The sequence below is a fragment of the Mauremys reevesii genome, linkage group 2, assembly GCF_016161935.1.
Source record: "Mauremys reevesii isolate NIE-2019 linkage group 2, ASM1616193v1, whole genome shotgun sequence".
In the NCBI taxonomy this organism is placed as follows: domain Eukaryota; kingdom Metazoa; phylum Chordata; order Testudines; family Geoemydidae; genus Mauremys; species Mauremys reevesii.
Genome location: NC_052624.1, coordinates 91,911,965 through 91,934,407, shown reverse-complemented (window position 1 = coordinate 91,934,407; position 22,443 = coordinate 91,911,965). Strand labels below are relative to the sequence as shown.

At 38.9% G+C, this 22,443-nt stretch overlaps 1 protein-coding gene across 2 annotated transcripts in view; it reads left to right on the top strand.

Annotated features, from left to right (window-relative positions):
* The window catches only part of VPS41 (VPS41 subunit of HOPS complex), a 146,526-nt gene extending 124,083 nt beyond the window's left edge, over nt 1-22,443 (top strand). The window contains exons 24-29 of one of the 2 annotated variants that reach the window (XM_039524930.1): nt 1,255-1,395; nt 3,091-3,227; nt 15,924-16,023; nt 16,842-16,886; nt 19,265-19,344; nt 21,160-22,443. In XM_039524930.1, the coding sequence (XP_039380864.1) occupies nt 1,255-1,395; nt 3,091-3,227; nt 15,924-16,023; nt 16,842-16,886; nt 19,265-19,344; nt 21,160-21,240 (584 nt within the window). In that variant the 3' untranslated portion in view covers nt 21,241-22,443. The remainder of the gene's footprint in view (nt 1-1,254; nt 1,396-3,090; nt 3,228-15,923; nt 16,024-16,841; nt 16,887-19,264; nt 19,345-21,159) is intronic. The other variant, XM_039524931.1, reaches the window with a different exon arrangement.

The following is a 22,443-nucleotide window of genomic DNA, read 5'->3' as shown; positions in this document are numbered from 1 at the left end:
AGACTAGATGCGATAAATCGATCCCCACTGGATCGATCACTGCCCGCCGATCCGGTGGGTAGTGTAGACATACCTTTGGAGTCGTCATGGATAGTTCTCTGAAAACATCCGTTCAAGGTCCAGTGGCAGTTAAAGCTAACAGAATGTTAGGAGCCATTAGGAAGGGATAGATAAGACAGAAAATATCATAATACCACTATATAAATCCCTGATAAACCCACGTCATGAAAACTATGTGCAGTTCTTGTCACCCCATGTCAAAATATATACATTAAAGTTAGGGATATGGAGCAGCCTCGATATGAGGAGAGAGTAAAAAAACTGGGACTGTTCATCTTCGAAAAGAGACAACTAAGGGGGGATATGATGGAGCGGTGGTTCTCAACTGTGGGTCTTTGGCCCTCTGGGGGTCTGGGAGCCTCAGCTGGGAGCAGAGCGGGGTTGAAGCTGGCAGCGACCCCCCCCCCCAAGCTCTGCCCCCTCCCCCAAGCTCATTCCAATTTTGCTTACAGTCTTGGAACTTCAAATTCCACCTATCCTGCAAGAAAACTGGACTTTTGTTTTGTTTATATATATTTTTAAAGTACTCGATCGTGTAATGTAATTCTCTCAGCAGGGTGGGGAACCCTCTTCAGGATGAGAGGAATTGTAACATACAGCTGTGGAGTCTGTGTGTATTAAAGCTGTGGTGGGCAGAACTGACAATAGAACAGGAAATTTACCTAATGGGTCTCATTTACTATGAAAAATGTTCTGTATGTATGTTGGAAGTGCAGAGGAACTCTTGCTTTCAGAAAAGAACTAATAGGTTTACTCAATACAAGAGATGGTTCAGTCAACTGTAATCCAAGTATTTTATAGTCATTGCTGCTATGAATGTTCAGCATCTTTGGAAGATGAGGTCCATTTAAAGAGAGAATGTGTGTGTGTGTGTGTGTGTATGTGTGTGTGTGTGTATATGTATATAATAAAATTAGACTTATTCTGCCTCAGATGTACCTGCAGTGCAGGAGAGAGAGAATTAACATCACTTTGCTTAACCTACCTCTGTATAGTTATAACAAAATTTTAAGGCCCAGATTCATCAAAGCACTAAAACGTGCTTAAGTGCTTGGCTGAATTGGGGTCTAAGACTTCACCCTCTTGTTCGTGAACCAGGAACAGTATAAACTGTACAGATGTTTATCACAGGGTGCTTTCTGCACATTTTTCTTCTGTGGTTTTTATAATTCCCGTATTCCTTTTTTCTTCTAGGCAGAATGGGGAATAGCCGTAGCGCACTGAAGATGATAATGGAAGAATTGTATGATGTAGATAAGGCTATTGAATTTGCCAAGGAGCAAGATGATGGAGAACTATGGGAAGACCTCATTTTATATTCTATCGACAAACCACGTAAGCAGAATAAGCTACAGGCAGCTTTGTATGTATGTTTGGTGAAATGCAGTAAGCTTGGGGGAGGGGGAGTTGAATTATCCCTGTGCATGGCAAAAAAAATATGTTCTAATTCTTTTTGGAGCCATGCCAGGTTACCTAGTGCAAGAGGTTGTATTGCAATGTAATCATTTTTAATATTGGCATCCTGAGGAAAAAATCCTCTAGTATTGCAGTATCTGGAGGTGAGAAAGGGCAAGCATTTAAGCATATGATGTCATCCTACAACTTCTAGTAAGTGTATTATTACCTACAGAAATTCATGAAATATTTTATTTCTTTTAAGTTGGTCTGAAGTGAGGGTATATTTTTATACCTCCTGAAAAGTTGATCTTCAGGCTACATTGACAGAAAGTTTGAGCTATTTTATAAGTTTTCATATAGTGCATGTGTCACTTTGCAAATTTCTGAAAATAAAGATCAGCGTAGATCTTTCTGCTCTTTCACCAGATTAAATGTGTTGAATTCTTTACTTTGTCTGGTGAAAACAAAATATCTTTTAATATTATTTTGTGGAGGGGTTCCCATTTGCCCTGTCTTGATCATCTGCTCTGGGTTTACAGCTCAGCGAGGTTACTGACAGAATGTCAACACAATATCATTTTTTATTAGAGAGCGGATTCAGGAGAGAATATATCATTGGGAATTTAAATCACTTGGGGAACCTTTAAAGCTATCTACAATATATGACTGTATCCTCTTTTGGAATTTCTAAAGCCAAGGCTATAAAACTATCTTGATTAGGCACCCTTTTCCCAGGCACTGAATGTCTCATAAGATTACTGTTGAGATACAGAGCTTTTCACCACTTGGCCACTAATTCAGACCAGTACCAGGTAACAAGAAATCATTACCATTTCTTAACCTGCAAGAGATGAGTTTCGTGTTCTCAAGTCCAATACTTGATGGGCAGAAAACCATCATCAAACATGTTACTAATTACTGAGGAGAGAAGGTTTTTAAAGATGAAATGTTCAGGAGTTAAACACCTGAGCAAGTGGAGAAAAAAGCCCCACATCACCTTGGGAATTTTACCAGCCCCCTTTGCCTGTTTACGCAGCACCTCAAGTGGACCTGCACAATTCCTGGGCAGAGGGAAGATGCTAGATCTTGAGTTGCTCTCCTTCCCAGAGCTCCATCTGGGCAGCTGATTGGCCAAAAAGCAAAGGGGGTGGAGCAAAAGGCCCTCCTCAGCACTGCATGAAACAGCATTTCACGCCTGTGGGGAAAAGGTTCAGAGAAGTGCTTGAAAAATATTTAATTCTTTATCCCATGTTTCCAAAGTAATCATGCATTGAAATTAACCTTCTGGTTCAATGTGTTCAGGTGCCCAAAAACATTCAGCTATGGGCACACTATAATTTCAAATTTGCGTGTTATGTTTGTTGTCTTTTGAAGACTTGGCCAATTAAATACTCTGGGTTTCCTTTTCAGAGGCTCAAAGACTTTTGTGTTAGTCTGCCAATCACAGTATGTCCTCTTTCCTTACTCAAGAGAGATGTGTGCAAGAAATATGAATGTGACTTAACATTGCCTTTTAAGGAAAGAGCTGTCATAAAATCAGCAGAAGGCTATTGGCTGTTGTCACAGCACTCTAGTATTGAGCATTTTAGTGGGGCTTCATCTTACAACTTTTTTACATCTTTTTTTTTACAGCTTTTATTACTGGCTTGTTAAACAACATTGGTACCCACGTTGACCCCATTCTTCTGATTCACCGCATTAAGGAAGGCATGGAGATTCCTAATCTGAGAGATTCACTGGTGAAAATTCTCCAGGATTACAATTTGCAGGTAAATGAAGCTCACGTGCTCTCTTTATCTCTACTGTGGTATTCTGCCTCAAAGAACTGAAAACCACTTTGTCACTGACCAGTCGGATATGGCCACAGACTAAATCAGACAATCATGACTTCTTATATTGAGATGCTTGGGTTGTGGCACTGCATTATTTTGACTCAGGCTATGTCTACACACTATGAGCTAAGGGTGTGATTCTCCTGCTCATGTCCACATACTCGCGCTAGCTGTCATTGAGCTAGCGTGAGTATAAATAGCAACGTAGCCACAGTCACACTGGTAGCAGGAACAGAGGCATGCCTAGTAGAAACCCACTGGTTCCAGTGGATTTCCATGTACTCTGCATGGCTCAGCTATGCCTCCATTGCCATTACCCCTGCTACCCCTTGACTCCCTGTGGCCATGGTTCGCTGTTCCCAGCCAGTCGGAGCTGCGGGAAGTGGCGCTACTTTCCGCAGCTCCCATTGGCTGGGAACAGCAAACCATGGCCACTGGGAGCTGAGGGGCCTGTGAACACTCCAGGTAAACAAAACGTCCCAACCCGCCAGCAGCTTACCCTGATGGGCTGGGAGCCAAAGTTTTCCAACCCCTGAAATATAGGGTCGGCTTATGAAAGGGTCATACAGTTTTTGCTATTTTTACCTATCCATTTTGTGGGGGTTGGCTTATAAACGAACGGGCTAATGAACGAGTATATACAGTACATAGTCACTGATGATCTGTAGTGATTTGCACTGATTTCATCGGATATAATTACTTTAAAAGTAAATAGCTTCTAAATACTACACTAGATGCAACATTCATGTAGTAACCTCTTCACTGCTGATATGACTCTCTGCTACCCTGCACTGCTGGTTCTGTTGTTACAGTGTCCTGTTCAAGTCACAGTGGACAGTGGACATTTTTAAAAAGAAATTTACTGTTTTCATTTTTGTCTTCAAATAGCTTTTAAATAAATTATTTTAGGATAAAAGTTATTAGCCTTGAAATGCTTTGTGGTTTTTAAGTGATTTCATTTTGAATAGATCCAGATAGTTCTAGGATTAAAATATATATTTCATAGAGCAGTGGCTCTCAACCAGAGGTCTAGGGCCCCCAGGGGGCTATGAGCAGGTTTTAGGGGGCCCACCAAGCAGGGCCAGCATTACACTCGCTGGGGCCCAGGGTAGAAAGCCGAAGCCCCACCGCATGAGGCTGAAGCCCAGGGCCCTGACCCCTGCCACCTGCAGCTGAGGCCAAAGCCTGAGCAGTGTTGCTTCGCAAGAGCCCCTGTGGGTTGGGGCCCCAGGCAATTGCCCTGCTTGCTGCCCGTAACACAGACCCTGGTTTTATATGCAGAAAACCAGTTATTGTGACACAGGTTGGCCGTGGAGTTTTTTATATCATGTTGTGGAGGCCTCAGAAGGAAAAAGATTGAGAACCTCTGTGACATAGAGCTAATAGAAGTTAGGGGGACTTTAATTAAATTAATGCTTCATGTGCTATTACAGCTGTATAGAAAATAATATAACAACAATACAGGGACTAGTACTCCTTACAAAAGAATCTATAAGTTACTGCTTGAAATAAGACTGCTGCTAAAAGACTTACATTTATGGTGTAAAATGCACCTTTGCAAACAAGGTCTGGATTCCATGTGTCACTTCAGTTTATAGCAATGGAAAATTTATCTCCATTGGCTTCAATTAAACTATGCTGATTTATACAGCTGAGGATCTTGCCTCATTTGTTTGACTCTTCAAATGTGTGTAGCAGACCAATTAAATCTGTTTGTCATACCTTATTATTAATAAAGATGCTCAGGTCTTTGTCATTTTTCATCCTTTTATCTAAAAGCATGTTAATGATGTTTACTCACAATTCTGTCTCATTTTCCAAATTGGGAAACTGAGAACAGAGATGAAATACCTTATTCAAAGGCCGCACAAGAAGTGGCATAGCTGAAAACAGAATCCATTCTCCTGACTTCCACACTGGTACCCTAGAGACCATGCTGGCTTTGGCAAAACCTTCTCTTGATTCCAAAAAGGAAAAACTATTATACTCCTATAGTATTTATCTGTATGGTATTAACTAAATGGCCCCCATATTTTCTATCCTCCATGACTCTTGATATAAAAAATGAGCGAGTAATGAGTGAATTTCCTGCACTTGTGGGAGTGTATGTGTTGTGTTGTAAGCATAAAATGTCAATCTTCATTCTTTTAGATTTCCTTACCAGCTCTGGTACAAACCCACACAATCTTTTGAAATTAGGGGATAGTTAGGTGTTCTAATCAATCATCTTCTGCTGACAAAAAGTGCATCTCCAACTTTGAAGATGACCAATTAGAGGGCCAAAATTGGCCCCATTCAACCAAAAGCTCTTATGGCAATCAAGCTATCTGACGGCTTTCTGTTGTGAACTGCCTAAAGCATGAGAGATTTAAGTCTCTCACGCTGTCATCTGATGAGGAAAGGCGATGTTTCAGGTCATCACTAGTGGCCACTGCAAGCTCAGTGCTAGGGCTTCAGCCCTTCAAACATCATCCATGGATCAGGGAGGAGATGTACACACCAGCTGGAGCTAAAGAAAAAGCAAAGCTCCAATTTGGGTGTTCAAAGACATTTGTTGAGAGTAAAAGCTAAGGCTGAATGGGTTTGACTTCAGAAAGTCAACAAATCATGTACGAAAGATAAAGAATTGTGATGGTCGACTCACATTTCAGCCATTTTAGAACAGGCTACTGCCAGTCACTATCTCCTCACCCTGCGTTCAACTTTACAATGTCTGCCAGGGAAGGTGGCACCAGCTTGTTCAGTAAAATGAATCAGGGTGGCAGCATTGTCCAGAGTCTGATGGATCAGTTGCCTCAATGGGAAGATGTCCGCCACTTGCAGTCCCTCTTCCACTTATGGGGCAGGAAGTTCCATAGAGCCACCTACTTCAACCAAAAAGAGATCTAGATCGCAGTCCACAATTTTTTTGGTAGTCTTCTTCATGGATAACTAAGGTGTGTCTGTGTGGCGTGTGTGTGCGCACACACGTGCTAAAAGATATGGCAAGAAGTAATATCTGAGCACCATATCCATAATTAAGTTCTTTGTGTTTATCATGAACATAAATATTTTGCAAGTGTTGAAGTTGATAAATCCTCTTTTGGACTGCAGTATGTATGGTACTGGAAAAAGTGAGGCTAGGTTAATTTGAGCTACTTTGTACAGATAAGCTAATAATCCTTTGCATCTTTTAGTATTTTTATGATTGTAATGGGACTCTATATTAACCTGAGTGCCAAAAAAAAAAAAGATTAATTAGTCTTTGTGGAGGTGCTGACTTTGAGGTTCCTTAAAATCCTCATTCCCCCCATTCGACTCCCTGTCCCCTAGTATTTTCAAAATCTCTGCCAATTTCTCCTCCTTAGCCATATTTTGTATCTCCTAACTACAGTTTTACCTTTCCTTCTCCGTCAACACACCCGTCTCTTTCTGCCCAATGCCACCTCATTTCAGTATGACACAATCTCTGTCATCCTTCCATTCTGTCTATCTTAGCCAGTCATCTAAGAGTGGGAAGGACAGTCTCCCCCGCCTCCAGAAAGGGAGGAATAATGCTGACTTCTCTCCTCTTTCTCCCCATCCAGCCCGAGAGAGGATATTTGCTTCAGCTACAGTGAAGCCTTGTCTGATAAGACATTCCTCCCAGATTTTCCCACCCTTCTTACCACTAGTTAGCGCCACCCATGGGAGTGATGTGTGCATTGTTATAAACAAGTCACAGATGGCCTTTGTACTTTAAGGACAGTGATGGTGCACCTATCCTGAGCAGCCCTACATGATGTGTACTGAAAAGGTCAGTGGCCACTCACACTGTTGGTATCATGGATGAAGATGAACTAGTGATAACTTAAAGTGGGATTTATTTATTTAGTTAGCCCTAGCTTTAGAGGTTTAAATGACACTCTCCTACCTCATGATCACCACCACCAGAAGTGTTCAGTCCTATATTACCCATCTTTATGCCTTTTTATGTAATAAACTCACAGTCAGTTAGATATGTTAAAACTTGTATTTATCTGCTAGTTAGTACTTTAGAGAGACAAGGTAAGTGAGATAATATCTTTTATTGGACCAGCTTCTGTTGGTGAGAGAGACGAGCTTTCGAGCTTACACAGAACTGCTCTTCAGGTTCTTCCAGAAGTATTAAATTGAATAAAATGTAGGCTAAAGCCACAACTTGAAAGTTCTTGTATTTTATATCTAACTCTTTAAATCTAACTCTTCACTGAGATGAATATTAAATCATAAATCAAGTAGGCCATTGGCAACTGCATTTTAATTTATATAGCCATAAAATTGTGCATTCTATTAAGTGGGTCCACTCATGCATCAAAAGTGACAGGCCTACGAGCGGAGGTTTATCTAACAGAGAATAAATTGCTATTGTGCCGCCAGCATTTGAAATATAATTAAATCACAATCAGAACTCTGGCAGGCATACCAAATTGCACGAGGTTACATTGAAATTCTGATAATAAAGCAATAATTTTCTATTTGTAATTCCTGGTTTGTTTTCAGCTGTTTTAAAACATTCAGTCCATTTTGGAAAACAGATAGCCAAAAACAATCTTTAATTTTAAACACTGTATGTAGAATAATTTTGATAGTATGTCTTTAATAACTAATTTACACTTTTACTTGTATCATAGAGGATTTCCCTGCCAATCAACCCACTGTCATTTATTATATTGCAGCAACCTTTAAATTCTATTAGAATACCAATGTCAAGTATTTTTCTTTTGAATAAAGTATTTTATTGTGGTTAAAATCTTGTGTACAGTGTAAATTCCCAGACCTACACTTGGTTAACCTGGAGAGCATGTAAGTATTCTAAAAGTACAAGAACATTTTTGTTATTAAAAATCCTCTGTTTAAAACTTCAAGTTTAAGGTTACTCTTTGAAGAACTTCAAACATTTGAAACTATGGACCTGCACAGCTGATGAGTCCAAATAACCTTAGCTCTGCACCTGTAGCAAAGTCTCTTGACCCAAAATTCTCAAACTTCGGTCTGTTTCTTTCCTACTAGAAATGATGGTGGAAGTTACAAGTGCCTAAATATAATTTATGTGCATAACTTTAAACACTCATATCTGGAAATTTTGACACAAATTTTGTGGACCTATCTTTTAGAACGTACAGTGTTCTGATGTAGAAAGGACCAGTAAAAATATTCTTCTTATTCAGTCACTTGTTGCATAGTTTAAACATATCTTTTTCCACATTGATAAAAAAGGAGTTTCTTCAGCTTCCAGGATGTACTAATGTGGTATTTAGTTTACATTAATCACAGAAGTTAGCAAATGTTGCATATGCATCATTGTGATACATTTAAGATGGTATGTGTCTGATTTTAAAAACAATTTTAATTCATATTCCCTTTTTTTTGCTACAAGTATCAGAAGAATAGTGCAGAAGACATCCCTTACTCTAAGATCTTGTTTTGTTTATATCAAATATATACCCACCACTTTTTTATTTAGTATTTTTAATAACTCTGACTACTCAGGTACTATGACCTTTTTTTCTTATCTCTATTGACTGAACCTAAGTTCTCTATCATGACTGGTTGAATACGGATTAAAAATCCATCTGGAAAATTTATGTTGGATATTTTCTGTTTATTTCCATCCACCTCATTCTTATTTTATCCTAAATACAATATAAATAAGATGCTGGTTCTTAGAGTGACCGCTAGAGGGCATATCACAACTTGTACAGCCTACCTATGTCTATTGATAACAGTATCTACATGGGGTGTTTTTTGTTGTGACAGGTCTTCTTTTTTCCTTGATTTCATTCAGAGATTTAAACTCAGTTAGGCCCCAATTCAGGAACTAATTTAAGCACGTGCTTATTGATTTTCATGGCATTTAATCATGCCCTTAAATTTAAGCACATACTTAAATGCTTTCCTGAACAGGGATGGACTTGAGGATATCTTTATGTATTTTGCTGAATCAGACCTTTATCAATTAAATGGAAGTCGGTGTGGCTGGTAATCAAATTATATGATAGTATCTGCCTTAATGCAGTGTAATGTGACCGAAACAGAGGATGAAATTTTCATTACTTTCAAAGGGCTTGGTTGATGAGGTTATTTATTAAATAAAGTGAAAGGTACTGTATCAGTTTCACATTTTTCTCCTTGTTTCATTCTCCTGATATTTTTTCCTTTTTAATAATCTCATCCTTTTCTAGAAAAGAAGTTAGTTCCTGGGGTTTTTGCTACAGAGGAACAATCATTTTTTGTCTCCTAAGAGAATTTGATCCTGCTGCATTTATGTTTTCTTTGTAAATTTTCCCCGTATTTCACTGTTAATAAATGTAGCTCAATCTTGTCTAATGGGACCTACCTATATGCCCTTTTCGTCCTAAGAATGGCAAATGATTCTTTAAAAACATTCATTCATTTTTTCCATTGCTTCTCTTTTCTGTACATACCATAGTTATTAAATTACCCAGTTTGTCTTTAAACTCCCTGAATCTGTGTCAGTGGAATTTTGAGCTCTGACATAGAACCTCTTTGCACTGTGATTTTTTTCTTGCCTATTTTATTCAATTATTAGCAGAATAAGGTCTGATGGTGAGTCTTCTACACGTTTTCCATAGCCATAAATGTGTCTACTGTTGAGGGGGAAGGATAGCTCAGTGGTTTGAGCATTGGCCTGCTAAACCCAGGGTTGTGAGTTCAGTCCTTGAGGGGGCCATTTAGGGAACTGAGGTAAAAATCTGTCTGGGGATTGGTCCTGCTTTGAGCAAGGGGTTGGACTAGATGACCTCCTGAGGTCCCACACACCTGAAATATAAGTGATGAATCCTTATGTGGTAGCTTGAAAACTTATAACATTTTAAATAGGGGAATGCTCCTATTCTGCAAAATTGTTTCATCCAGCTGTTCTGTCAAAAAAGCCTCCAGACATTTTTTAAAAGTTTAAGCCACTGCTCTATGGTTTAAATGGAATTTGTCTTTCACTGTGGTCCTTTTTGGAAGAAGAGGGGGGAAAACCCATAGGGTCAGAATCAGATGTCTCCTGAGAAATAAAGCAGGTATTAAAAAGTTAGAGGTTACTATTTTAAACTTTTTATACAGTGTAGAACTGAATTCGGTTCATTGTGCTTTGAGGTTGTATGATTTAATAGTTTGAAGTATTTAGTACTGGAGAATGAGACTGTCACCCACTGGCATGCCCAATTTAAAATGTTTAGAGATTTATTGTCTATGAATTTATAAAATGTATTTCAGATGTATAATTAGCTAATTTTGGGGAGGTCCTACATAATTCATTTGCACCTGAGAGTGTGCAATTTCAGTTTTTGGAAACTGTTCACTTAGCTGTAATTCACTCTGCTATGATATATTCTTTCAATTAGTTATATAGCTGAGTGTTCCAGATTAGTTTTTTCACTCTTTCTTAGAGTACAGATAATCAGAAGAAATGGTGCAATCATTCTCTTGTTACCGCACACTTTGTTTGTAGGATTGTCAAACTAAAAACTGTGACAGAGAGTGCTGTTTGAAAACTGGTTTCATGGAAATTAATTATTTCAAACCATCCAGAAAAATGGGAACTTGTGACTTATTCAGACTTGTTAAATTTGCATAAACGTGCTTCATGTTGTGGAAATTTAAATGTCCTTTTCCTTGGTTCTGCATCGTTAGGGTCTGTGTAATAATACTGTACATAATTCGGCACCATTGATTCCAGGCTTGCATTTTACAATATTGCTGAACAATAATGTCCATCTAATGAAGTGCATTAGAGAAATGCAGAAAGACTAAGACTTTCACTAACAAAAAATGAAAGCTAAAGCTTTGATGAATTTTCTTGGCACCCAAAGTTTCTGTATAAATGACTTGTCAGTGTGAAATACATTTGAACAAAAACAAATTTTGAAGGATCTTAGTTGTCAGTGTTTGGAAATGTTTATTACATGTAATGTGTTCCCAAGTGTCTTTTCTTGGAGGATGTAGAAGGAATCATAGTAACATGATTGGTTCCGTTTTCCTCTTTCCATTTTTAGGTGGGGTTTTTTTGTTTTTTGTTTTTGTTTTTTAAGTAGAGGTACAAATTGGCTGGGGTGAGGGAATTAAACTGCCAAGGAAGTTGCCCCTGGGAGGAGAAAGACAAGGATCTTGGGAAAGGAGTAACGAACGTGGGTGTAGGATGAAGGATATAAGTGATTGGGAATGGTGGGGCACTGTAAGAAAATGCCTGCCCATCTCCCTTTTTGTGGGGATGAGAAGTGAGGTGTAGGAGGAGCAAGGGAGCTGGGGGAAGGCTACAGCTCTCATGGTAGTGTATTTTAAAAGAATTCTGCTCTTTATGGGAAAACAACAAAATCTTACTTGGTAATTAAAAAGGTGCCACCATGATGCAGCTTCTAGTAGTTTTCTGGGGACATGAAGACATCTTGGGATGATCTTGGGGCCATGAGAAGGTTTGTCACTTACAAAAGGCAGAGGACTGAGAGAGCCAGCAGTAGACAATGTGCAGCTCTCCATTTGGTGTGGGTGATTGCTCCTGGTTGAGAAGTGTTGGCTGTCTGAGTCAGAGCATGCCTGGAGCTTCCAGATTTGAAATGGAGCCATCAGTATTTTCAATAGGATTTATTATCCCTTCTCAGCAAATTCTTCTTTCTGATGGAAGTGAGGAGCCTTTATCTTGGTAACATACTAACTTGAGTCTTCAAATTTAGAGCAGAAGTGTAAATTCTTCCACTGATTGTCCATATGGATTCCATTCTTGGAGCACATGCACCCCAATCATACAAGATTGGTTTCTTTTGGCCAGTTGTGTCCGCTGGGGCTGTGCCTGCACCTGCACCTTAGATATCCTTGTGCCCTCCCCATCCCCAGCAAGCACCTAAAGGGCCAAGCAGGCTCAACTAACCTTCTTACTGCCTGTGGAAATGAGACTGAACTCCTGCAGCATCCACCTTTTCTCTGCACACTGTGCCAGTGTGTGTTAATTAGAACCACAATTACTGACCTACAAAGCTAAATAGAAGTTCTCTATTTCAGCATCTCAATACCAGCTTTCTCTCTTGACATCACCAATTCCAGCAATTATTGGACTATTTGCCAGCCCTGAAACAAATCTGGGCTTTCCAGCAGCTCCATAAGGGTCCACTTTGTAGCAATATCTGCATATCACCCTCCTATCCAGGGTCATACTATCTTTTCCCACATTCCAGGGCTAGATTCTGTAAGGATATCATTCATGTTTTTCCTTCCGTGTGGGAGGCCCTTCCCTCTTCGGGAACCTCAGTATAGTACTAGCAAGGCGATGGGTCCTCCTTTTAAGCCTTTAGCAACCTGTTCCTTATACCACCTGTCTATGAAGGCTGTTGTTAATAACTATTACATCACCTTGACGGGTAGGGAAGATAACAGGTACTCCTTATACAGTTTCAGAAGGACAGGGTCACTCTCAGACCTCACCTCAAGTTTCTGCCCAAGGCTGTGTCAGAGTTCCATATAAACCAATCCATTCAATGCCCTTTTTCTTTCCTAAGCCTCATTCCACCCCAGGGGAAGCTAAACTTCACACACTCGACATAGTAATGGCATTGTTGTCTTACATCAACAGGACAAAGTCATTCAGGAATACACCCAGGTTGTTGATCGCCTTGCTCAGCCCTCTATGCCCTTGGAGGAGGGTGGGGAGCAAGGACATGCAGGGTGCAGTCATAGCTCCAGCTGACACCGGTGACCAAATGAATCTGATCTTGTGCTCATGGGAAGTGTGCGCATCAAGAAGGGAATCCATGTGGACAAACATGCTGAAGAAATTTTTTCCTTTATGATGAGTTGTCCCCTTGCTGATACCTTCATCTTGGGTGACTCGCTTAACCTGTCTTGCTAGCTAGATGAGCTGAATTCATAAATTATAAATTATAAGGCCAGAAGGCACCAATGTGATTCTAGAATCCTAGAAACGTAGGGCTGGAAGGGACCTTAACAGGTCATGACGTCCAGCGCCCTCCCCCCAGCCTCGCCCCCCACTGCACTTAGGCAGGACCAGGTATACCTAGACCATCTCTGACAGGTGTTTGTCTAACCTGTTCTTAAAAACCCCCAACCTAACTCTGAAAGTCTATTGTAGTACGTAACTCTGCTTATAGTTATCAAGTTTTTCCTAATGTCTAACCCAAATCTCCCTTGCTGCAGATTAAGCCCATTATTCTTGTTCTACCTTCAGTGGACACAAAGAACAATTGATCACCAACCTCTTTATAACAACCTTATGCATATTTGAAAACTGTTGTTAAGTTCCCCCTCAGTTTTCTTTTCCCAAGACTAAACATTGCCATTTTTTTTAACCTTTCCTCATAGGTCAGCTTTTCTAAACCTTTTATCCTTTTGTTATCTCTCTTCTGGAATCTCTCCAATTTGTCCATATTTTTCCTAAAGCACTCCAATTTGTCCACAGTACTCCAGCTGAGGCCTCACGAGTGCCAAGTAGAGCAGGACAACTACCTCATGGTCTTACATATGAAACTCTTGTGACTGCACCCCAGAATGAAATTAGCCTTTTTTGTAACTGCATCACATTGTTGACTCGTATTTTTCATCCTCTATAACCCCCAGATCCTCTTCAGCAGTACTCCCAGCAAGCCAGTTATTTCACATTTTGTAGTTGAGCAATTGATTTTTTTTTTCCTTTCTAACTTGTCTGTCTTGAATTTCATCTTGTTGATTTCAGACCAATGCTCCAATTTATCAAGGTTGTTTTGAATTCTAATCCTCTTACAAAATGTTAGCAACCCTTCCCAGCTTGGAGTCATCAACAGATTTTATAAACATGTGCTCTACTCCGTAATCCAAGTCATTCATGAAAATATTGAATAGTACTGGACCCAGGACAGCCTCTGCAGGATGCCACTAGATTCATCACCCTAGTTAGACAGTGAACCGTTGATAACTACTCTCAGTATGGTCTTTCAAGGAGTTTTGCACCTACTTTATAGTAATCTCATTTAGATCACATTTCTGTAGTTTGCTTATGAGAATGTCATAGGAGACTGTCAGAAGCCTTACTAAAACCAAGATGTATTACCTCTACTACTCCCCTCTATCCTTTATGCCAGTAACCTTTTCAGAGAAGGAAATCAGGTTGATTGGCATGATTTGTTCTTGACAAATCCATGTTTGCTATTACTTATAATGCTCTTATCCTCTAGGTGCTTACAAATTGGTTGTTTAATAATTTGTTCCAATATCTTTTCAGCTACTGAACTTAGGCTGACTGGTACATTTTAAAGATAAGTACTATATTTGCTCTTCTTCAGTCCTCTGGAACCTTACCCATCCCTCTTGAGGCCTCAAAGTTAATTGCTAATGGTTCCAAGATTGTTTCAGCTAGTTTCTTAAGTACCTTAGGGTGAATTTCATCAGGTTTCGCTGACTTGAATACATCTAATTTATGTAAATATTCTTTAACCTGTTCTTTCTCTCTTTTGCCTAATGTTCCTTTCCCCTTGTTAATATTAATTGTGTTAAGTGTCTAGTCATAATTTACATCTTTAGTGAAAACTGACACAAAGTAGGCATTAAATACCTCAACCTTCATGATGTCATCTATTAATAGTTCTCCGTCCATACTAAGTAGACGACCTACATTTTTATTGATCTTTCTCTTGCTCCTAATATATTTATACAACCTCTTATTACATTTTATGTCCCTTGGTAGGTCTAGGTTTTAGCCTTTCTGATTTTGTTCCTGTATGTTTGTGCTTCTCTTTCATATTCATCCTTAGAAATTTGTCCATATTTACACTTTTTGTAGAATCCCTTTTGGACATTCAGGTCATTAAAGAGTTCCTGATTCAGCCATAGTGGCCTCTTAGTATTCCACATATTTTTCCTTCATATTGGGATAGTTTGCTGTAGCACCTTTGAGAAATTGCCAGCTGTCCTGATCTCCTTTTTCCCTTAGATTTTCTTCCTTTGGAACCTTACCATAGGCAAGTTCATCCATTGTATTGAATTGAGTGGGTATTTACAATTTTTGACCCCCTCCCCTCCTTTCTAATTAAGTTTGTCTTTTGAAACTTCCGAACTTTGCTTGTGGTTTGATTATAGTTACAAATTTTGCTTGCTTAGATATTTTTGGGGAGAAGGTAATCGAACCTTTCTTAGCCTTGTCTACACTTATCAGGGGTTTGACATGTGGCCATCGGTGCATCAGCGGTCGATTTAGCGGGTCTAGCAAAGACCCGCTAAATCAACCACAGATTGCTCTCCCATGGACTCCTGTACTCCACCTGAATGAGAAGCGCAAGGGGAGTCAATGGGAGAGCGTCTCCAATCAACATTGCGTAGTGTGGTAACTAGATCGCGGTAACTAGATCTAGGTATGTCGACTTCAGCTACATTATTCACATAGCTGAAGTTGCGTAACTTAGATCGATCTCCCCTCATAGTGTAGAAAAGGCCTTAATTTCACAGGGAATCCCAAGGTTTAGGATTGCGAAACACTGATATAGGGAATGCTTCAAGTACTGAGGTGGCATTTCTTATTAGTCAAATGAAAAGTTTTTAAGGTTGGCCTCATCATGTATGACAAGATCTGAGTACAGTTTTCTCCATTTGCATGTATAGTAATTGACTTGACTTAATCTTATCTGGTTGTGTACTTTGTGATAGATTTTGCTACGTGAGGGATGCAAGAAGATACTTGTTGCAGACTCACTGTCTCTATTGAAGAAAATGCACCGAACTCAAATGAAAGGTGTCCGTGTGGATGGTGGGTACAAACAAAATACGGTAATCTTCAAAACTGTTGAGTGGTATTCTTTGCTTTTAGACTATGGGTGCCCAACCAAGGACAATATTGGAAGCCTGCCAAGGGCCTGGGCCTCATACCTAATTTACAGAAAATGGAGAGGGATGCTGCTAGTCCTCATCTTTAATGAGGAATTGCTAGCTTCTGGAAACTACAGGTCCCTGTGTAAGTACTTTTATCATGATCCAAGTAGTCTCTGCTCTGATCAAACTAAAAAGTATTGCCTCCTGGGACCTGTTGGCTACGCAAATATTCTGTTAATCAGAATATGTAACCTAAACAAGAAATTACAATACAGCTTTTAAAGATACCTAAAACTATTTCATAAGCACCTATGATAAAAAATCAGCTGTTGTGTAACTCCAAGGAAATGCAGTGATAATTCCAGCACGAGAAGGCCTGACATTTGTAAAGTCAGAGGATCAGAGCTTCTGACACAGCATACTGTACATGGAAAAAACAGCCATATATTTTTTAACATCTTTCAAAGCTCTTCCTGTGAGTTTACAGCTCTGATCAGACTGTCAATCTAGGTGTTTAAATGGTACATTCTCCACAGAATTTAAGCACCTTACTACATATTTTCATGCTGACAATAAGGCTGCTTCTATTTCATACTTAAATTTTTAATAGACTGCATAGAGCATTATAAATAATTCCTCAAAATGCAGCATTGGATGCTGGAATTTCTATAGTAAAGACAGGGCCATGTCTGCTTGAGGCATGATGATAACATAATGTTCTTTGTCATTCATTTTTAAATATTTGTTTTCTTACAGAGGAGAATATCTGTGAATCGTGTCTTTCCCCTATACTTCCTTCAGGTAGGATGCTTGGTGGGAAAGAGACCCTGTGAGAGAGAATCCTTTTTTAGGAAATCTAAATAAAAAATTATTGTTGGAATAAACCTGTTACAATCTGAGCATTTGAAAACACATTGCTTCACTCAGTGCTAAGAGATTTGCACTTACAGTAACTCCTCATTTAAAGTTGCCCTGGTTAACATTGTTTTGTTGTTACGTTGCTGATGAATTAGGGAACATGCTGGTTTAAAGTTGTGCAATACTCCCTTATAATGTCGTTTGTCCACTGCTTGCAGAAAGAGCAGCCTGTTGGAGCGAGCTGGTTGGGGCTTGGAACCAGGGTGGACCGGCAGCCCCCCTACCAGCTCCCCACTCCCCTAAGTTCCCTGTGCAGCAGTCACCCAGCAGACTATCAGTTGCCAGCAGTTCAGCTGTCCCTCCCCCCACTGCCATGTGCTGCTCCTGCCCTCTGCCTTGAAGCTGCTCCCGGGAGCCTCCTGCTTGCTGTGCCCAGGGAATGGGGTAAAGAAGGGTACTAATATCAGGGTGTCCCCCTTCCCCCCTCCCCGCTTACCCCATCTCCTCCAAAGGGGGACACGACAGGGCTCAGGATGGAGGAAGCTTGCTGGCGGCAGCAGCTGCTGTCTCAACTTGCTGATATACTGAAAAAGGCAATGTGCTTAGAGTGGGGTCAGCGCACTTAAAGGAGCAATGCACATCACACACACACACACACACACACACACACACACACACACACACACACACTCTCTCTCTCTCTCTCTCTCTATGTGTCGCTGTCTCCCCTCCCTCCATTTGTGTTGCCTTGTAGAGTGTGAGGCTACATTAACAACAATGTGTTAACCCTTGAGGGCTCAGCTACTGCTAGTTCATCATTTAGCAGTAAGGCATTCCCTGGGAAATATCCCTCCCTCTGATTTCACCACCTCAACCAAGCTTCACAACCATCATCGTTGTGTACAGTATTAAATTGTTTGTTTAAAACTTATGCTGTGTGTGTATGTGTGTGTGTGTGTGTGTATATATATATATATAGTCTTTTGTCTGGTGAAAAAAAAAATTCACTGGAACCTAACCCCCCCTATTTACATTAATTCTTATAGGGAAATTGGATTTGCTTAACATCATTTCACCTAAAGTCACGTGTTTCAGGAACATAACAGCAATGTTAAGCGAGGAGTTACTGTATCTTATAACAGATTGCAGTTTTAAAACATTTTCTGAGATTAGCCCTGAAAATAGAAATTCAGCAAAGCATTATTTATAAAGATATATATTTTGGCAGGGTGCTATAGCACAAAAAATATGTATAGTTGGTTTTTTTACTTGTTCCTCAGAATGAGAAGGTTATAGCTTGATTCAATAAAATAAGTTGGCCTGAGCCCTCCAAATGAGAATACTTATGGCTAAGTATTTGACTAAGATTACTTTCTTTTTAGTGAAAAAGCCAGCTACTGAGCAGTGGCACAGAGCATTCATGGAAGCACTTTCATTTCAGGGTTTGTTTTTTTTTTCATCATTTGCCAAATTGATGTTGACATGGCGTAGAAGAGAAAGTAGAACTGAAATGGTTTTATCAGACCATGGGCTAGATTCACAATGTAGTTCTGCTGCGTTCACCTCCACCAACATCAAGCCTAGCACAGGCCTCTGGTAGTAGAAAATCTGGAAGGGGATGATGTTCCAGTGATGGTTGGCCACCTATTTTTAATGCATTAAAAACTGCATATTAATGATTCATGAAGTGATTCTTGTGTGTGTGTGTGTATTTATGGACAAAATATGTTCTATAAGAGTTATTCAGAGGCTTATACCTGGGGCGAATTTTCATGGGGACATCAAAAGGCACATCCCTGACTGCAGAGCAGCCCTTTGCCAAATTAAAAGTCCTTGCTCCAAATCACAGAGGTACAAGAGCTTCTCAACAAACAGTTGTAGATTTTTTTTTAACACGGGCAAAACAATGTATTTTCCATAACTTTGTTCTCAGAAGTGGTTGAACTGTTTTAGCTGACATTCCCTCCCTCCCTCCCTACCCCCACCAAAAAAAAATCATTCTTAGGCAGACATGCAGTAAAGAAAATTTCAGCCCAAATGGATCAAGTTTAGCAAAGTTATTAGCACTAGAAAATGGTGTTTCATGATGGAAAGTGTTGGGCAGTATTAATTGTTGGCACTACCTGAGCCACCTATAATAATCTAAACAATTTTTGGAATACGTTAAGCTGAAGGACGCTACCTAAATGTAAGATGTTCCTATTATTCTGCATAAATAATGGAATATATCAATATCTTTTGCATAGGTGAGGTAAATTATTATAACCATTAGCTCCTTTGTTTCACTATCTCATTGTAACGTATTTATTTTCTTCCCCCAGATGCATCCAAATCCTTCAGTGTGACAGTGTTCCATTGCAGGCATATGTTTCACAAAGAATGCCTCCCTGTACCTAGCACAGTAAGCAACCAACTTTAATCTCTGTGGGTATGAGAGATCACCTTCATGAAGGACAAAAGGACAAATGGTTTGCTTTTGCCATCCACAGAGAAGGTCACATGTTTGTCGGGGATTATAAAATGATTATTACAATTATTTCTGACTGTATCTCAGTATGTGTCTAGGAGAAGGGTGGTTAACCCAACTGCAACCAAAATACATATAATTTAAATGAAAACTGCTGCTCTCAGACAAGAAAAATATTTTGATTTTTCTCACATCTGAATATGAAATGCATTTCAGAGACTTAGTGAAAGAGCTGTTTGATTTTTTTTTAAACTTTTCCATAGCAGCTCTCTAAGATATGTTTTAATTTAATTAACTTCCATAATAAAACAAATTCTTAAGAAACTTACATTCACTGATTTGATCTGGAGAGGAAAACATCTTCATGTTTTAGTGAATAAATATTTAAATAACTTTGTTTATATTCACTTTTTTGCTGAGAATTTTATCTTTATCTGGTGAATTAAATTGTTTTGGCTGTAGAGTGAAAACACAATAAATAACTTTATATATATATATATATAAAAATTGGGCAGGGATTTGGAAATAAAAGCCTCAAAGTTAATAAAACAGGAAAAACAATTGAAATTTAAGATTTTTTTACTTGTCTGTTTTGTTGTAAAGTCATTGTCTAAAGAACTACTCCCTCTAGCAAATGTAACAAACTAAACAAGGCATCTCCGTATTTGCACATCAAAAATTATATATTTAAATATTTATCACAGAGATCTTTATTTTACTAGCATGTTCCCATAATAGTAAAGCCTCTTAAATATTTCTCTTAAAAGCAATTATTTGTTGGCAATTTGTTGTTGGACCAGACAATATTTACTAGCAATAATTACCATACTATGAATTGGATTATCTGAAGAATTGTCAAATTTTGGCTAAAAGGCCAGGATGCCAAAAGCCAGTCTGAAATTTTGTTCCCGGACAAAGAAGGCTAGATAACATTTACGGGGATTTGTTTTAAAAAGTTGACTTTTGTTGTAAATGCTACTGTAGGAGTCTTAATATTCTTGGGTTTAGCTGTTGGTCCTCGGCATTTCTGCTGAGCAGTTGCTGTTTGGTGCCATGCCAGTTATAGTTATAGGAAGCCTGTTTGATGCATACAGGCATAGTGGGGCATATTGGAGAAAGAATAATGCAAAAGTAAGGAACGTATGAGGGTAAAAGCAGGAGTTAAAAAAATGTTTGATTTGGGTAGCAAAACATAGAGACTCTGGCCCAGATCCTCAGCTAGTGCAAATCAGCCTAGCTCCCTTGAAATCAGTGAAGCTATGCCAATCCACACCATCTGGGGATGTGGCTCAGAAATCCACTCACAGCCAGAGCCACCAGCACAGATCTTCCAAAGACTGAGGACAGCGTGCCAAGTAATTTGTGCTCTCTTTGTTGCACATAGCTGTTTGCATAAGTATTTAATCCTCATAAGGGCAGAATTTGGCTTCAGTATATGTTTGTTATATACATACACATCGTTCTGAAGGGTGTCTTTTAGAGCACGTGCAAAATCAGAGAGGAATATACTGCTTCTGGGCTCCAAGCATAATTATTTCATGCATAATACATTCTGTTATACTGCCTTCCTATATATATGTGTATGTGTGAACATGCACAGGAGTTATGCGCTCACTAGAAAGCTGTAGAATTCATGGAGTGACTTACATTTACCTTCCCAAATTCTGAGGTAAATTTTCATATAACAATTGTTTTGTTGCAGAATACAGAGTACTAGCTAACTAACATACCTTTCTTTTAAATTTCCAGATGTCCCCATTGCAGTTCTGCAACATCTGCAGTGCTAAGCACAGAGGACCAGGCAGTGCAATCTTGGAGATGAAAAAATAGTATGCTCCATATTGATGATGATGCTGTTAAGAGATTGTATATAATTCTGAGTGTGATTTAAAACAAATTTTAAAAATGTATCCAGTTTACTGAAATTTCCTTCTATATCTCCAGAAAGAAAAGTGGCAAAAACAATATATATTCACCTGAAATATCTTTATTACACAATGCAGATTTCACCAGTCATATCCTTGTTCTTCAGTAAGTAATGAAAATATAAACCTAAATGGAAACAATTGAATTTGGAGATTATTCTTGGCACATACGTGTATTACCAAATCCAAAACCACAGTTAGATGTTTGTATGCCAGGTCAGTATGTGTAGTTCTCATTGATTTCAGTGGGACTGCTCAAATACTTAAAGTTAGGAAGTTAGTACCTTCCTGAATTGATACCTAAATAAGTTATTAATAAGTTCCAGTGACTGTATATTTTCACCCATCTCGTTAGAAACTGGTTATTTTATGTCATTTGCAGACATGACCTCCATGGTGCTTTCATTTGTATAGGTATTTACTATGTCAAGCAAATCCTTCTCTTTTTTTTTTAAACTGGAAAGTTTTTAGATGTTACCAGTGAGCATCTTTAGTCTGTTGCTTAATAACTATAACTACAGTATCTCTCTTGAGTTGCTCAAATATAGAAAAACATCTGGGCTTTACAAAAAAAATATCTCCAAGAGCTTCATAAACCAAAAGAGAGAAGGTCAAATAACTATAGTTTGATGCCAACAAAAATGCAGTGATTTTTTTTCTTGTTTCTCTGAGGCTCTGTTTTTATTATTGACATACAGCATATAGATCCAAGGGGGATCAATCTTCAAAAGATGAAAAAATTATACAGACACCACCTCTTCAGAGTTATTGCCACTTTTCTAGTATACTTAAAATGTAAAATATGTGTGCAGTATATATGAGCTCTTCAGCTGATCACTCTTGTCTATACTCTTTCACCTTCATAAGTGACAGAGTCAGCTCCTCAGCTGATGTAAATTGGCATCACTCCACTGAGATCAACGGAGCAATGCTAATTTACATCATCTGAGGATGTGGTTTGAGTATTTAACAAATCAGTGCTTCATTCTTTGCTGTCCTGTTTATGCTTTACAAGTACATTATAAATGGGCTTTGTTACTTCTGGTGATAGTAATACTGTATATCACTTAATATTGGAAATAAAATTGTAAGTGTTGCATTAAAACTA